The sequence below is a fragment of the Gopherus evgoodei genome, chromosome 1 (genome assembly GCF_007399415.2).
Source record: "Gopherus evgoodei ecotype Sinaloan lineage chromosome 1, rGopEvg1_v1.p, whole genome shotgun sequence".
NCBI lineage: Eukaryota > Metazoa > Chordata > Testudines > Testudinidae > Gopherus > Gopherus evgoodei.
Genome location: NC_044322.1, coordinates 238,989,840 through 239,003,250, shown reverse-complemented (window position 1 = coordinate 239,003,250; position 13,411 = coordinate 238,989,840). Strand labels below are relative to the sequence as shown.

Sequence of the window (13,411 nt, the reverse complement as noted above, 5' to 3'; positions counted from 1 at the left end):
GTTCCCAATCCTGGAACAAAAGTACTTTCCTATTCCCCCAGAGGGAATGCAAAATCAGGCTAGCAATCCAACACACAGAACTCCCCTGATTTCTTCCTCCCACCAATTCCCTGGTGAGTACAGACTCAATTTCCCTGAAGTAAAGAAAAACTCCAACAGGTCTTAAAAGAAAGCTTTATATAAAAAAGAAAGAAAAATACAAACAAATGCGCTCTCTGTATTAGATGATACAACACAGGGTCAATTGCTTAAAAGAATATTGAATAAACAGCCTTATTCAAAAAGAATACAAATCAAAGCACTCCAGCACTGATATTCATGCAAATACCAAAGAAAAGAAACCATAGAACTTACTATCTGATCTCTTTGTCCTTACACTTAGAAACAGAAGACTAGAAAATAGAACTACTTCTCCAAAGCTCAGAGGAAACATGCAGACAGACAAAAGACTCTTACACAAACTTCCCTCCACCCAAAGTTGAAAAAATCCGGTTTCCTGATTGGTTCTCTGGTCAGGTGTTTCAGGTGAAAGAGACATTAACCCTTAGCTATCTGTTTATGACACGAGCTCATTTTCAGTGGCACTCACACTGCCCGGGTCCTGGCCACTGGTCTGGGGGGCTCTGCATTTTAATTTAATTTTAAAAACCTTATTTACTTTACATACAATAGTTTAGTTCTATATTATAGACTTATAGAAAGAGACCTTCTAAAAATGTTCACGTGTTACTGGCATGCAAAACCTTAAGACTTGGCACACCACTTCTGAAAGGTTGCTGACCCCTGGTCTAGACTAACTACATAGCTTACGAGATAAGCCTTCTCTGAGATCCTAGCTATGTGAACTTGTATGTCTGTTGCACAACCATGAAATGTCTCAAATAGATCTGCTTTTATGGTTTCCAAGGCCAACGTACACTTTTAAAAAGTAAAACAAGAGATTTCAGATCTGACAGAGACTTAGCACAAAAGCTGCTACTTCTGCAAGCCAGTTAGGTACACACTGTGATCAGGCAGGATCAGGTAGATCACTAGTCCTCTCCACATTGTTTAAGAAGGCATTAGAATTACTTGCACAAAGCTAATCTGATTGAGAAAAGAATGTGTGGAAAAAACTGAAGAATTATTGGTTTAACATGTCAAGTCTGGGAATAATACCAAGCCCCCAAAAGTCTCACTAATTCTAAAGCACCGACAGTTTCCCTACCCGAGTGAATTCCCCTTAAGCAATGAGTTTTTCTTCACACCTCACAAACCAGTGTTGCTTCAAGGTAATTATTTCTATTAATCCTTCTAGCAGGAGAACTAGAGAAAACCAACCAAGGACCTGTGAAGCAAAACTAGTCAGGAACCAGACTTGCTACAGCAGGTTACCCTAGAACAGGGGCGGGCAAAATTTTTGCCCCGAGGGCCGCACCAGGTTTCGGAAACTGTATTGAGGGCCAGTTAGGGTAGGCGGTCGTGGCCCGGCCCACACCTCCTATCTGCCCCTCCCTCCCGCCCCGGGACTCTTTCACCATCCAATCCTCCCTGTTCCCTGACAGCCCCGCCGGGGACCCCTGCCCCATCCACACACATGCCGCTCCCTGTCCTGACTGCTCCCTGTCGCCCCATCCAACTCCCCCTCCTTCCCGACTGCCCCGCCGGAACCCCGGCCCAATTCAACCCTCTATTTTGCCCCCCCAACACCTATCCACACCCCCACCCCCGACCACCACCCCAAACTCCCGGCCCTCTATCCAACCCCACCTGCCCCGGGCCCCCTTACTGCGCTGCCTGGAGCACCAGTGGCTGGCGGTGCTGGAGACAGGCCACGCCACTGCTGCTGCCACCATGCAGCACAGAGACCGGTCAGGCCAGGCTCTGCAGCTGAGTTGCCCCAGAAGCTCACAGCCCTGCTGCCCAGGGCACTGCGCTGGCAGCAGAGCAAGCGAGCTGAGGCTGTGCAGGGAGGAGAGACAGCAGAGGAGGGGCCCGGGGCAAACCTCACAGGCCAGGAATTCAAGGGCTGGGCAGGACAGTCTTGCAGGCCAGATGTGGCCTGCGGGCCATAGTTTGCCCACCCCTGCCCTAGAATGTACATCAAGTTTACAGGAAAAGGAGTAGTGGGTGGGCTGCTATGGTGGAAAGATGGGAAGACGAAGATGGAAAAATATCCAAGGGTTTTATAGTATAGCCCGTCACCGGAGTATCTGAGCACCATCCATGCAAAATCAATAGCAACAGCAAAATCCCTCGTGGATTTCATGGAGTCTCCAGCACTCCCCCTCTATGGGCTCAGAATGCTGCTTCGGGTAGGGTTGAGGGATAGGGTATTAGTTATGTGTTGGCTAGAATTACATACATACTATTAGAGTAAAGATGACTAGAGTTTTTAAAGCAATATTACTGACATCATATTTTAATTAGGAATACATTTGCTGTTACATGTTCCCCAGGACCAAAGAACTAGTAATTTCCGTTTCCCTTTCATGCTGATAATCACTGTTGTAGTTTGGATCGCAGTGGAAGATACAGTTGTTTAGCAAGAGGTTGTGACTTTGTTTAACCAGTATTAATAAAAGGAGAAACCTCCAACATGCCAATTTTTTGTGTGTATCTATAGGTCAACATTTTGTAGTTCACTGAGTTACCTAGTAACTGAGAAGGGATTACATTTCACACTTAACTAAAGCTTTGTTCCTCTGGCAGCAGTTTTCCTGATCTGCTCATTAGCTTACTCGCCAGCTCAATAAACTCACACAGTGTAAACTCATTATGAATTAAGAAAGAAACCAGCTAACACCCAAAACAACTTTACATATTTTTTTTAAGATGACAAGATATTAAGATGTCTGGAAGTGAACAGTTAAGGAATCCATCCACTTCCCTGATTCAATATTATCCCTCATCACTCGCTATCACCTTAACTGCTTACCCAACCCACTTACAGTTAATTTTACATCTGCTTTTTGCTCTACAATTAACAGAAGTTACTAATGTTCTATTTTGTTTCTTAAATATCCAAAAGGAAAATATCCCCACGGTACATTAAGTGATTTAAACATTATAGGTTCTTGCATAGTTGAGGCCCTATGTAACTGAGATTCTGTGGCAATAGATGTTGCCACAGAAGACAACCCTTGCACACCGAAGTCTGCCCCAAAAATCTAAGCTTTTTGCATTGAAAAAGTTCCTATCCCTCTTCTTGCCTTTAAGTCTATGAGACCATCTTGACTGTCTAGTCTGACCTCCTGCACATCACAGACCACAGACCTTGACCCACCTATTCCTGTAATAGATGTATAACCTCTGGGTGAGGTATGGTAGTCCTCAAATTGTAATTTAAAGTTACAGAGAATCCACCAATTACTCCAGTTAAAACTGGCAAATGATGTGTGCCCCATGCTGAAGAGAACATAAGAATGGCCACACTAGGTCACGCCAATGGTCCATCAAGCCAAGTATCCTGTTTTCCGATAGTGGCCAATGCCAGGAAGGAAAAAAAAAAAAAAGAAAAAGAATATCCCAGAGTTTCTGCCAATATGAGCTGGGGGAAAATTCCTTTCCGATCCCAAATATGGTGAGCAGTTGGACATTGAGGATGACGGCAAATCCCCACCCAGACACCTGGGAAAGTACTCACTGCAGTAACTCTGAGCCCTTCCCACCTAGTGTTCCCTCTCTGGCCAACAGAGGTATTTGCTATTAGCAGTTGCAGATGGGCCAAATGCTATTGTAGGCAATCTCATCCTACCATCCATAAACTTATCAAGCTCAGCCCTCAAACCACTTAGGTTTTTTTTGCCTCGACTACTCTCCTTGGAAGGCTATTCCGGAACTTCACTCCTCAGATGGTTAGAAACCATCATCTGATTTTAAGCCTAAACTTGTTGATGGCCAGTTTATATCCATTTGTTCTTGTACCAGCATTAGCCCTTAACTTAAATAACTCCTCTCACCCCCAAGTGTTTCTCTCTCTGATATATTTATACAGAACAATTGCATCTCCCATCAGTCTTTGTTTAGTTAGGCTAAAAAAAAAAAAAAAAAAGATTCTTAAGTCTCCTCTCATAAAGCAGGTTCTCAATTCCACTGATCACCTTATTAGCCCTTCTCTGCACCTGTTCAGTTTGGATTCATCTTTTTTAAACATGGGAGACCAGAGCTGACCACAGCATTCCAGATGAGGTCTGACCACTGCCTTATATAAACAGAGCTAACACTTCCCTGTCTCTACTGGAAATACCTCGCTTAAAGCATCCTAGGACTGCATTAGCCTTTTTGAAGGCCACATCACAATGGTGGCTCACAGTGAAGGGCATATTGGTTGATCATAGGATTTTCTCCTCTACTGTTACTTCCAACTAAGAATTCCCCAGTTTATATCAAAAATCTTGTTGTTAGGCCCTACGTACATGACTCTGCACTCTTAGATTTCATTCCATTTCTATTGCTCCAGTTTTAGGGTCATCCAAATGCTTTTGTAGGATATACTAGTCCTCCTCAAAGTTGGAAGGTATTGCCAAAATGATGTCCTCTGTAAATTTATTACCCCAATCCCACTTTTAACATCTTTATTATCGACAGTGCAAAATAAGACTGGCCCCAAGATGGATCCCAGAGGAACTCCATCAGTAACTTCCCCCCTAGCCTGATTGTTCACCTTTCAGTATGACTCGTTGTAGTCTCCATATTTGTGAAGAGAGAGCTATGTTCAAGGCTGAGATGTGTGATTTGCTCCCAAGTGAGGAACGCTACACTTGACTGGTTTATACCTCATTCATATTTTCAAGGTAATCTGCATTCATCACAATTGGGTTTTTAACCTCGGAAAACTAAAGATGACACTTTTAAGCATTTAACTGGGTATTACCTTGGCAGAAACGTCTAGTTAACATGCTTACCCCACAATTCCAGTCTACTTCCTCATGTAAGCATGCCCCCTAACTGTTCTTTATCCAGCTACCAAAGCTTCCAGCATCCCTGACAATTTCCATAATGCAGTTGTGCTGCCAACCAACACAGAAGTTTTCAGCGTATTGAAAGTGCAGGAGCCCTGTAAAATACATTCAATAATATCTCAATGACAAAGGCTATTAGTACTGGCTGTATTGTTCTTTTTCCTGCTTCATTATAGCCTCAATTTCTAGCTGGAATGAAACTATTGCAAAAGACTCTGTCTGCCACAAATGAATGCCCCAAAATCTAGGGGCCTTACCACAGAACAGAAGTTCAGCTTGCTATAGAACACACAGGACTTCTTCATAGGGTAGCACGTGGTAGCAAAATGATTATAAATACAATTGGATTGCTCTGTTGGGGTTCATAGGCTTACGTAAGTCATGCAAATCTGTACTGAACTATATTGCGTAACAGCTAGATGTAACTTTTTTGCAGTACAAAACTGTTGTGCTTTCCAATATATTGGAAATGGGATTTTATGATGTCCTAGTAATTCGTTACAGATGTACATAAGAGGCAAATTTTAGGAGGGGAAAGGATGGAATATTATATGGCAGTAGGGAACTCTCAGACTCCCACATGGGGATGGGAAAATGTTTCTTTGAAATAAACCAATCTTACCTTTTCAGGGAACCATGTTTTGAAGTGTAGAATTTTTGTAATTAAGTGTGACACGGTTTTTGGCTGTTGGCAGAGCCCACAGGAACACTTCTAAACTCTTTAAAAAGAGTTTCTTTTTTAAGTGAGAAAAAACCAACAACTTAAGTCCAAACGACACATATGACTCATAGGAGAGGAAACCTGCTCCAAACACATCTTATGATAACCAATAAAACAGAGGTCCTGCATGTTTCGGCACATTCAGCAAAGGTAGGAATGTTTGCGTATGCACATGTGTTTGAGGGCTGTGTTGGGAAAGAGCTCTATTTGGATGAGTTGTAGAGATACCGATAGGGAGAGGGGAACTTTTATCTACATTAAAACACTCAACATTCTGTATTGCTAGAAAATGTTAGGCCTTGCTTAAGGCCATGTCTACATCTAAAATTTTGCAGCGCTGGTTGTTACAGCTGTATTAGTACAGCTGTATAGGGCCAGCGCTGCAGAGTGGCCACACTTACAGCAACCAGCGCTGCAAGTGGTGTTAGATGTGGCCACACTGCAGCGCTGTTGGGCGGCTTCAAGGGGGGTTCCGGGAACGCGAGAGCAAACCGGGGAAGGAGACCAGCTTCGCCGCGGTTTGCTCTCGCGTTTCCGGAGCCACCCTGCAAACCGCAGGGAAGGAGACCTGCTTGCTCGGGGTTCCGGGAACGAGAGAGCAAACCGGGAAAGGAGACCAGCTTGATTACCAGAGGCTTCCTCCTTCCACGGAGGTCAAGAAAAGCGCTGGTAAGTGTCTACATTGGATTACCAGCGCTGGATCACCAGCGCTGGATCCTCTACACCCGAGACAAAACGGGAGTACGGCCAGCACTGCAAACAGGGAGTTGCAGCGCTGGTGATGCCCTGCAGATGTGTACACCTTCAAAGTTGCAGCGCTGTAACTCCCTCACCAGCGCTGCAACTTTCTGATGTAGACAAGCCCTAAGTTAACATAGAGAAAAGGTTCCTTCCACCCAACCAAACACAGGGGACCTTCCCCTGTTCCACTCTATGACTCACTGGAGTGGAACAGGTTTTCTTTAACTTCTGCCCCATGAAAACCCCACAATCCCTTTCACTCCACTCTTCCCAGGCCTGCCATTTCTCCTGCCCCTCCTAATCCTGCCTCTCTGAGAGCTCCCCAGTCTACATAAGGAAACATAGCTCAGTGTCACTCTTTTCCCTACATGTCTGTCCCAGTCCACTGCCTTCTCACCATAATTCCTTCTGAATGTCTAGCCCTCCCCTAGATGACCCTTTGCTCTAGTTCTATGGCAGCATTAGCATCTTCAGCAGCAGAGCCTGGTATCAGCAGCAGGCCAATTTCTATTTATACATTTATTAAAAATGTTGAACATTTCTCTGTATACACACAAATAGAGTGATCTGGACCACAACCATGAGCAAAAGGAACAGAGAAACAAGTACAGCATCCTGCTACCATACAGCAGCTCTCTGCACAAAGCATTTCTCTATCCTGTCCTAAGAGACAAGGGGTCAGGACCAGACATTCTTTAGCAAAAGCACAAAACAAAATAAAAAAGCTTTTAACAGAACAGTCAGTTCTTCAGTCAGTTTATGAGTTCCTCCTGGCTTCCTGACATGGAACATGACAAAGCAACCACTTAGCATTCAGAGCCTCTTCACCAGTTTTTTACTGCCTCCTGTTTATATCCTTCTCCTACTTAACTCATTCCTCAGCCTTCCTATCTTGGTGCAAGAGTACCAAGCTATTTTTTATTATTCTTTCCACACCTCTCTCTCACACATATATATATGCATTTTTGTACAGGAGCCATTTGTGATAGGGAGTGAATATGATAAAAGAATATTATTAAGGCTGCAAAGTCAAGCACTCAAAAGTTACGCAATGCCAGAATTAAGGCTGTCTTTGCAAGCTTAATTCAGTTCCATTGTGCACATGTATTAGGATATAGTCTTTAGTACATGCTCATGTAATTATTTTCCCCCTCAGGACTATGTACTGAATGAGGCAGGGGTCTGAGAGGGTGGAGGGAGAGAGAGAGAGAGAGAATGTGATCATACAAAGACTGAATCATAATCAAGGCTAAGATTTTGTGATGGATATTTTTAGTAAAAGTCACAAAGAGTTCATGGGCAAAAGAGAAAAATTCACGAAAGCCATGATCCGTCCATGACTTTTACTAAAAATATCCATGACAAAATGGGGATCTGTGGGTCCCCAGGGACTACGAGATGCCTGCAGAAGCTGGGGGCTGCAGGGTACCCCTGCCACCTGCAGCTCTGGGGGCCTGCATCAGCCACAAGTCTTGAAGGGGGTTCCCCCCTGCTGCCTTTGAGTTCAGGGAGGTTCCTTTACCACCCCTGAGCTGCAGGACACCCTGTCGCCTGTGGAGACTTGGAGCTCCAGGAGCCGCCAGAGGAGGTAGGGGTACCATGCAGCTCCCTGCCCCTGTGGGCAGCAGGAGATCCTGCAGCTCCTGACCACCATGGGCTTAAGTCACTGAGGTTGCTGGATGTCACGGATTCCGCGACTTTCGCAATCCCTGTCATTAAATTGTGGAATTTAGCATCTAAAGCGGCCTTGGCATAGGCAGGATGTCAGCCCCAACCCCAGGGCTCATGTGGGTCAGACCAAGCCACGTTGCTGGCGGGCTGCCCAGCCTGGCTGTTGCTGCAGAGTAGCCAGAGGGGCCTGGAGCTGCATAAGAGACACTGAACAGCTCTGCCTCCTGTCTCTCCTTCCCCGCGAGCACGCCCAGGGGCTTGGCGCTGCCCTCCAGAGCTGCGTGTCACAGCCCCGTGCCGGCAGGAGCAAGCAGCGGGCGTTGCGGTGGGGTGAGGGGGCTACCTGGTCCCTCCAGCCAGGGCACAAGCACCTCCACTCCCCCGGCACCAATCCCAGTCTGAAATGGCTGTAGCAGCCCTGCCCATGGTCCCATGTCTTGCTATGGGAGGGAAGGGGGAGAGGAGGAGGCTCTGAGAGCAGGGCTGCGGCCTGGCTCCCGCACTGGCCTAGGGCCCCCCGTGGCTGGAGGGGCATCAGACCCCAGGGAGCCTGGCTTGGGGCACCTCAGCAACACTCCAGAGTCCCAGGCGGTTACCCCACAGCGTGGCTGGGGACAAAGCCAGCCAGGCAGGGGGCACTACCTGTAGCTCTCACACAGAGTGAGCTGGAGCGGCTGCAGGGTTTGGCTGCCAGGGCCCAGGGTAGAATAGCCAGCAATCACAGGGCAGTGTGCCTGGACCTCCCGCTCCCCGGGATCCCCACAAGCCAGCCAGTGGCCAGGCCTGCACAGCAGCACGAGTTCGGGCAGGGGGCAGTGAAGGGGGGAAGAGGAGGAGGTGGCGGCGGCAGGGACAAGCCAGAGGAGGAGCCCACAGCCAGCACTGGAGGAGCAGCCTGCCCGGCCACCATGTTCTGCTGCCACCCCATATGCTCCGTGACCAGGGCAGGGCCACACTAGCGGCTCCTACCTGAGGGAGGCTGGCCGCTGCCTGTGGCAGAATAGCAGGGACATGCTCCCCACTGAGCTGGCTCCCCCTGCCCCATTGCACAGCCCCAGCGGCATCTAGTCAGAGAACAACAGGGCTGTCAGGATCCAGCCCAGGACACTGCCTCAGGTCGGAGCTGGGGCCCCAGCATTATGCTGCCCCTGGTAATCTGCCGCCCCAAGCACCTGCTTGTTTTGCTGGTGTCTAGAGCCGCCCCTGTCTCTAACTCCCAGGCACAGTTTCTCCCCACTCCTCCAGACTCAGACTCCTTGTCTCTATCTACTCCTTTCACTACTCTGGTGTGGCTTTTGTCCCCTCTGTATCAGAATCAGACAGACAGCTTCCTCCTTCATGCTGCCTGGGTCCCTGTAAGGGGGTCATCAAGAGCACAGGGCAGACTCATTCCCTGCTTTCAGTTCTAGTATCTAGCCCCACCTCAGACCAGAGCAGCCACTACAGGGAAATTCCAGCTTCAGCCCTGTAGCCATGGGCTGGAGGGAGTATGCTCAGATGGCACTGAAAAGGCAAGTCTGCTCTAGCAGGTATGAGATGCTCAAGTGGGCTCAGTGGAAACAGAATCTTCAGAGATTTAGATGTTAAATTCTTACAAGGGGCTAATGAGTATAGGTGAAATACCATTTTGGGGCAGATTTTCCACAGGCACACCCCACTCATGAAGGTCCTCAGCCATGTCAAGTCCCTGCTCCAGATCATGCTCCAATCATGGGAAAGTCACCCTTTTTTTTGTTAATATGGGCAAATTGTGTGTGTGAGAGAGAGAGAGAGAGAGAGTTTGAAACAGATGAACAGTTTTGACTAAAATTTTCCACAAAGTTCAGTGTGAGGCAGACACCAGCATGGAAAATTTCAGCCCAAATGTTTAAAGTTTGGCAAAGTCATAAGCAATCTGAAACAGGGTCTTATAACGAGAAATGTCTGGCAAGCTTAGCAGCAGTAGTGTTATCAGACTTGCCTATAATAGGATTACAATTTCCCCCACTAATTCCCCCTAAAACATGTACATGAATTTCTCCCCAGCAAGGCCAACAAAACAAGACTTGCAAAAAGGACTCTTAAGCATGTGTAGATGAAGTAACTCATGGGCAAGGCTTTTCAGGACTGGGACAGAATTTTGAGTTTTCAGGCCAAACCATTTTGGACATACGATAAAAATAAAACAAAAAAGTGACATTTTAAGAAAGTCTTCAATAAGAAATTATTTAAATCTCATCAATTTAGAACATCTTTTTTCTTTGTATTTTTTGAACTTCATAGGAAGTTAATACCCATGGATAAGATGAGCTATCAGGCACTAAATTATTTTGGGGAAAATTGTGTAAATGAAGATGAGGTGAATCTCCCACCCCTTCCAGTTTGTCTTAAAAAGTCAAGTTAAGCATAAAATTGAAGTTAGTTTTCCTGTTGTAACTTTGAAGTGGCTACTACCAGTCTCTAATAAGAAAACATGAAGGGGGAAAGTCCACACTGGTCAAGTGGCAGTATATGTTCCCACAGTGGATATGGATAGAGTGTTCGGTACTCTAATCTCCAGAGCAGGAGCCAATTCAAAGTATGGCATGTCATGGTATAATTCCTCACTCTGAACCTTAGCATCCAAAAGATGGGGTACCAGCATGAATTCCTCTAAGCTCAATTACCAGCTTAGTATTTGTAGCACTGCCACCAACCAGGAATTCCAGTGCCTGCTACACTCTGGTCCCCCCAAAACCTTGCCCAGGGACCCCCAAGACCCAGACCCTTTGGATCTTAACACGAGGAAAGTAAACCCTTTCCCTCACCATTGCCTCTCCCAGGCTTCCCCTCCCTGGGTTACCCTGGAAGATCACTGTGATTCAAACTCCTTGAATCTCAAAACAGAGAGGAAAATTCACCTCCCCCCTCCTTCTCTCTCCCCCTCCCAGACTCTCCCTGAGAGAGAAAGAAATCCTAACACAGAGAGAAAATTAACCTCTCTCTCTCCCTTCTCTCCTTTCTCCCCAACAATTCCCTGGTGGATACAGATCCAGTCCCCTGGGGTCTCACCAGAATAAAAAAACAATCAGGTTCTTAAAACAAGAAAAGCTTTTAATTAAAGAAAGAAAAAACAGTAAAAATTATCTTTGTAAATTTCAGATGGAATATGTTACAGGGTCTTTCAGCTATAGACACTGGGAATACCCTCCCAGCCTAAGTATACAAGTACAAATTAAAATCCTTTCAGCAAAATACAAATTTGAACTCTTTCCAGCCAAATACACATTTGCAAATAAAGAAAACAAACATAAGCCTAACTCGCCTTACCTACCTAGTACTTACTATTCTGGACATATAAAAGACTGTATCAGAGAGATTGGAGATAAACCTGGTTGCACATCTGGTCACTCTCAGAACCCAGAGAGAACAACCACCAAACACTAACAGCACACCCCAAAACGTCCCTTCCTCAAGATTTGAAAGTATCCTGTCCCCTGATTGGTCCTCTGGTCAGGAAACAGCCAGGCTTACTGAACTTGTTAACCCTTTACAGTCAAAAGAGACATGAAGTACTCCTGTTTTATTAATCCTTAACTATCTGTTTATGACATGGCACTTACAGTCAATAGAGCTATTCTTAACTAGAAAGCCAAGTGGGCAAATCTGGAGGTCAAATGGATGGATAAAGCAGGGGTGGGGGAGTGTTTGTTTTAAAAAGCAAAGCCAAAGTATGACACATTAAGGTACTGAAAACACTAACATTTAGATATAACCATTCACTGTTTTCTTAATGTCCCTTTAGTTCCACGTGCTGGGGGCTACATGACATAGAGAGGCCCTCTTCCCAACATTCACCTGTCAGCTTCCAAACCCCCTAAAGCCTTCTATTAATAATTATGTGATGTTACAGATATATTTCCAGTAATACTTCTCTCCTAGTTCTACCTTAATATTTAGCTTCACTAACACAGCTGACAAAAAATTCCACTCTCTCACACACTATGGAGCAATACATCAATTCATATTTTTTCAATGCTGTAGGGCAACCTCCTCTGCACAGGTCTGTATTTTAAGCTTTCCAAGGACATTGTCTTTGTATGTTTGTACAGTACCTAAGGGGCCACAATCCTTACTGGGGCCTCTAAGCACAACTGCAATATAAATCATATAAATATAGAAAATACTATTATTCTGTTATGGGCTCAAGGAGCATTTGCTGTGTGGTTTAATATTTTTGGAGTTTTTCCTTTGTCACTGCCCTCCGCCCACTAAAAGTCAAACTATACTGACAAAGGAAGAATAACTTCAGCTGCATTTCACATGCTAGAGAGGTTTAATTAGCATTTCTTCAGCATTTTAAAGATACCCAGACCTACAGACTGTGATCATGCCAAATATCATCATTATTTTTAATACACTTGTAGAAAGAATCCAGAGAAAAGCATTCCTCAGTAACTGCTCTCCACACACTTCCTGTTTCCCCCCTAGCCAAGTTTCGTTTCCAAGCCAGCCTGAAGAAGGGAGAGTTAAGATTCAAACCAGCCAAAACAAGCGGGGGAGATGTTAAACAGGCTCCCTGGGAACCGAACCTGGGAGAAAAGCCCTTCCAGCCAGGAGCTCTGTTAGCGAAACACTCGCACTAAAGTACCAGCCTCAGGGAGCATGTGCAGGAGGCGCAGGGAAGGGCAACACGCAGCGCCTTGGCTCGGAGGCTCTGGCGCGTGCCATGTGTTCCCGGGAACCCCCCGAGCCCCGGCCCGGCGCTGCAAGACGCGCACCCACCTCGTTCTCCAGCTTGTGCCGCAGGCGCTCCCAGTACAGCGGGGGCACCCCCGAGGCGCTCAGCGCCGCTCCGTGCAGGGCCACGAACGCCTTGTACTCCTCGGGGCTCTCCACCTCCATGTTGCTGCTGCTCCCGCCGCCTCTGGGGCGTCTCTCTGCGAGAGTCCGGTAGCGCGACACCACAGCATGCTGGGCGGGGACTCGCTTTAAAGGGAAAGGACTTCCTGTGCTGCTCGCGGAGGCTGGAAACTACAGAGCTCCTGCTGCCCCGGCACCTTTGCTGCAGGGTTGTTTGCACAGTGGTGGCGTGTGGCGCTGCGGGTTTCCTCCCCACGCGCCTCCGTGCAGTGTGGCCCTCGGGCCACTGCAGACCACAGAGCTGTGAGCGCAGCACCCTGAGGGTGTGTGCGGGTGAACTTCACCCGGTGAAGGAAGAGCAGGAATACACCCGTCTGCTGCAATAGCCCTTTCGCTGCCTGGCAAATATTCAACCGGCAAAAATCACCTCCAGGTTTCAGCCACACCTGCGTGGTGGATTTTGTGTGTGTGTGTGTGTGTGTGTTTTGAGGGTGTTTTGGTTTGGCTCATTACA

The 13,411-nt window shown here is 46.7% G+C and overlaps 1 protein-coding gene across 1 annotated transcript in view; it reads right to left on the bottom strand.

Moving 5' to 3' along the window:
- TTLL12 (tubulin tyrosine ligase like 12) overlaps window positions 1-12,992 on the bottom strand; it is a 62,862-nt gene extending 49,870 nt beyond the window's left edge. Inside the window, exon 1 of the mRNA XM_030540180.1 lies at window positions 12,820-12,992. Within this exon, the coding sequence (XP_030396040.1) occupies window positions 12,820-12,939 (120 nt within the window). The 5' untranslated portion in view covers window positions 12,940-12,992. The remainder of the gene's footprint in view (window positions 1-12,819) is intronic.
- Window positions 12,993-13,411: the final 419 nt, after the last annotated feature.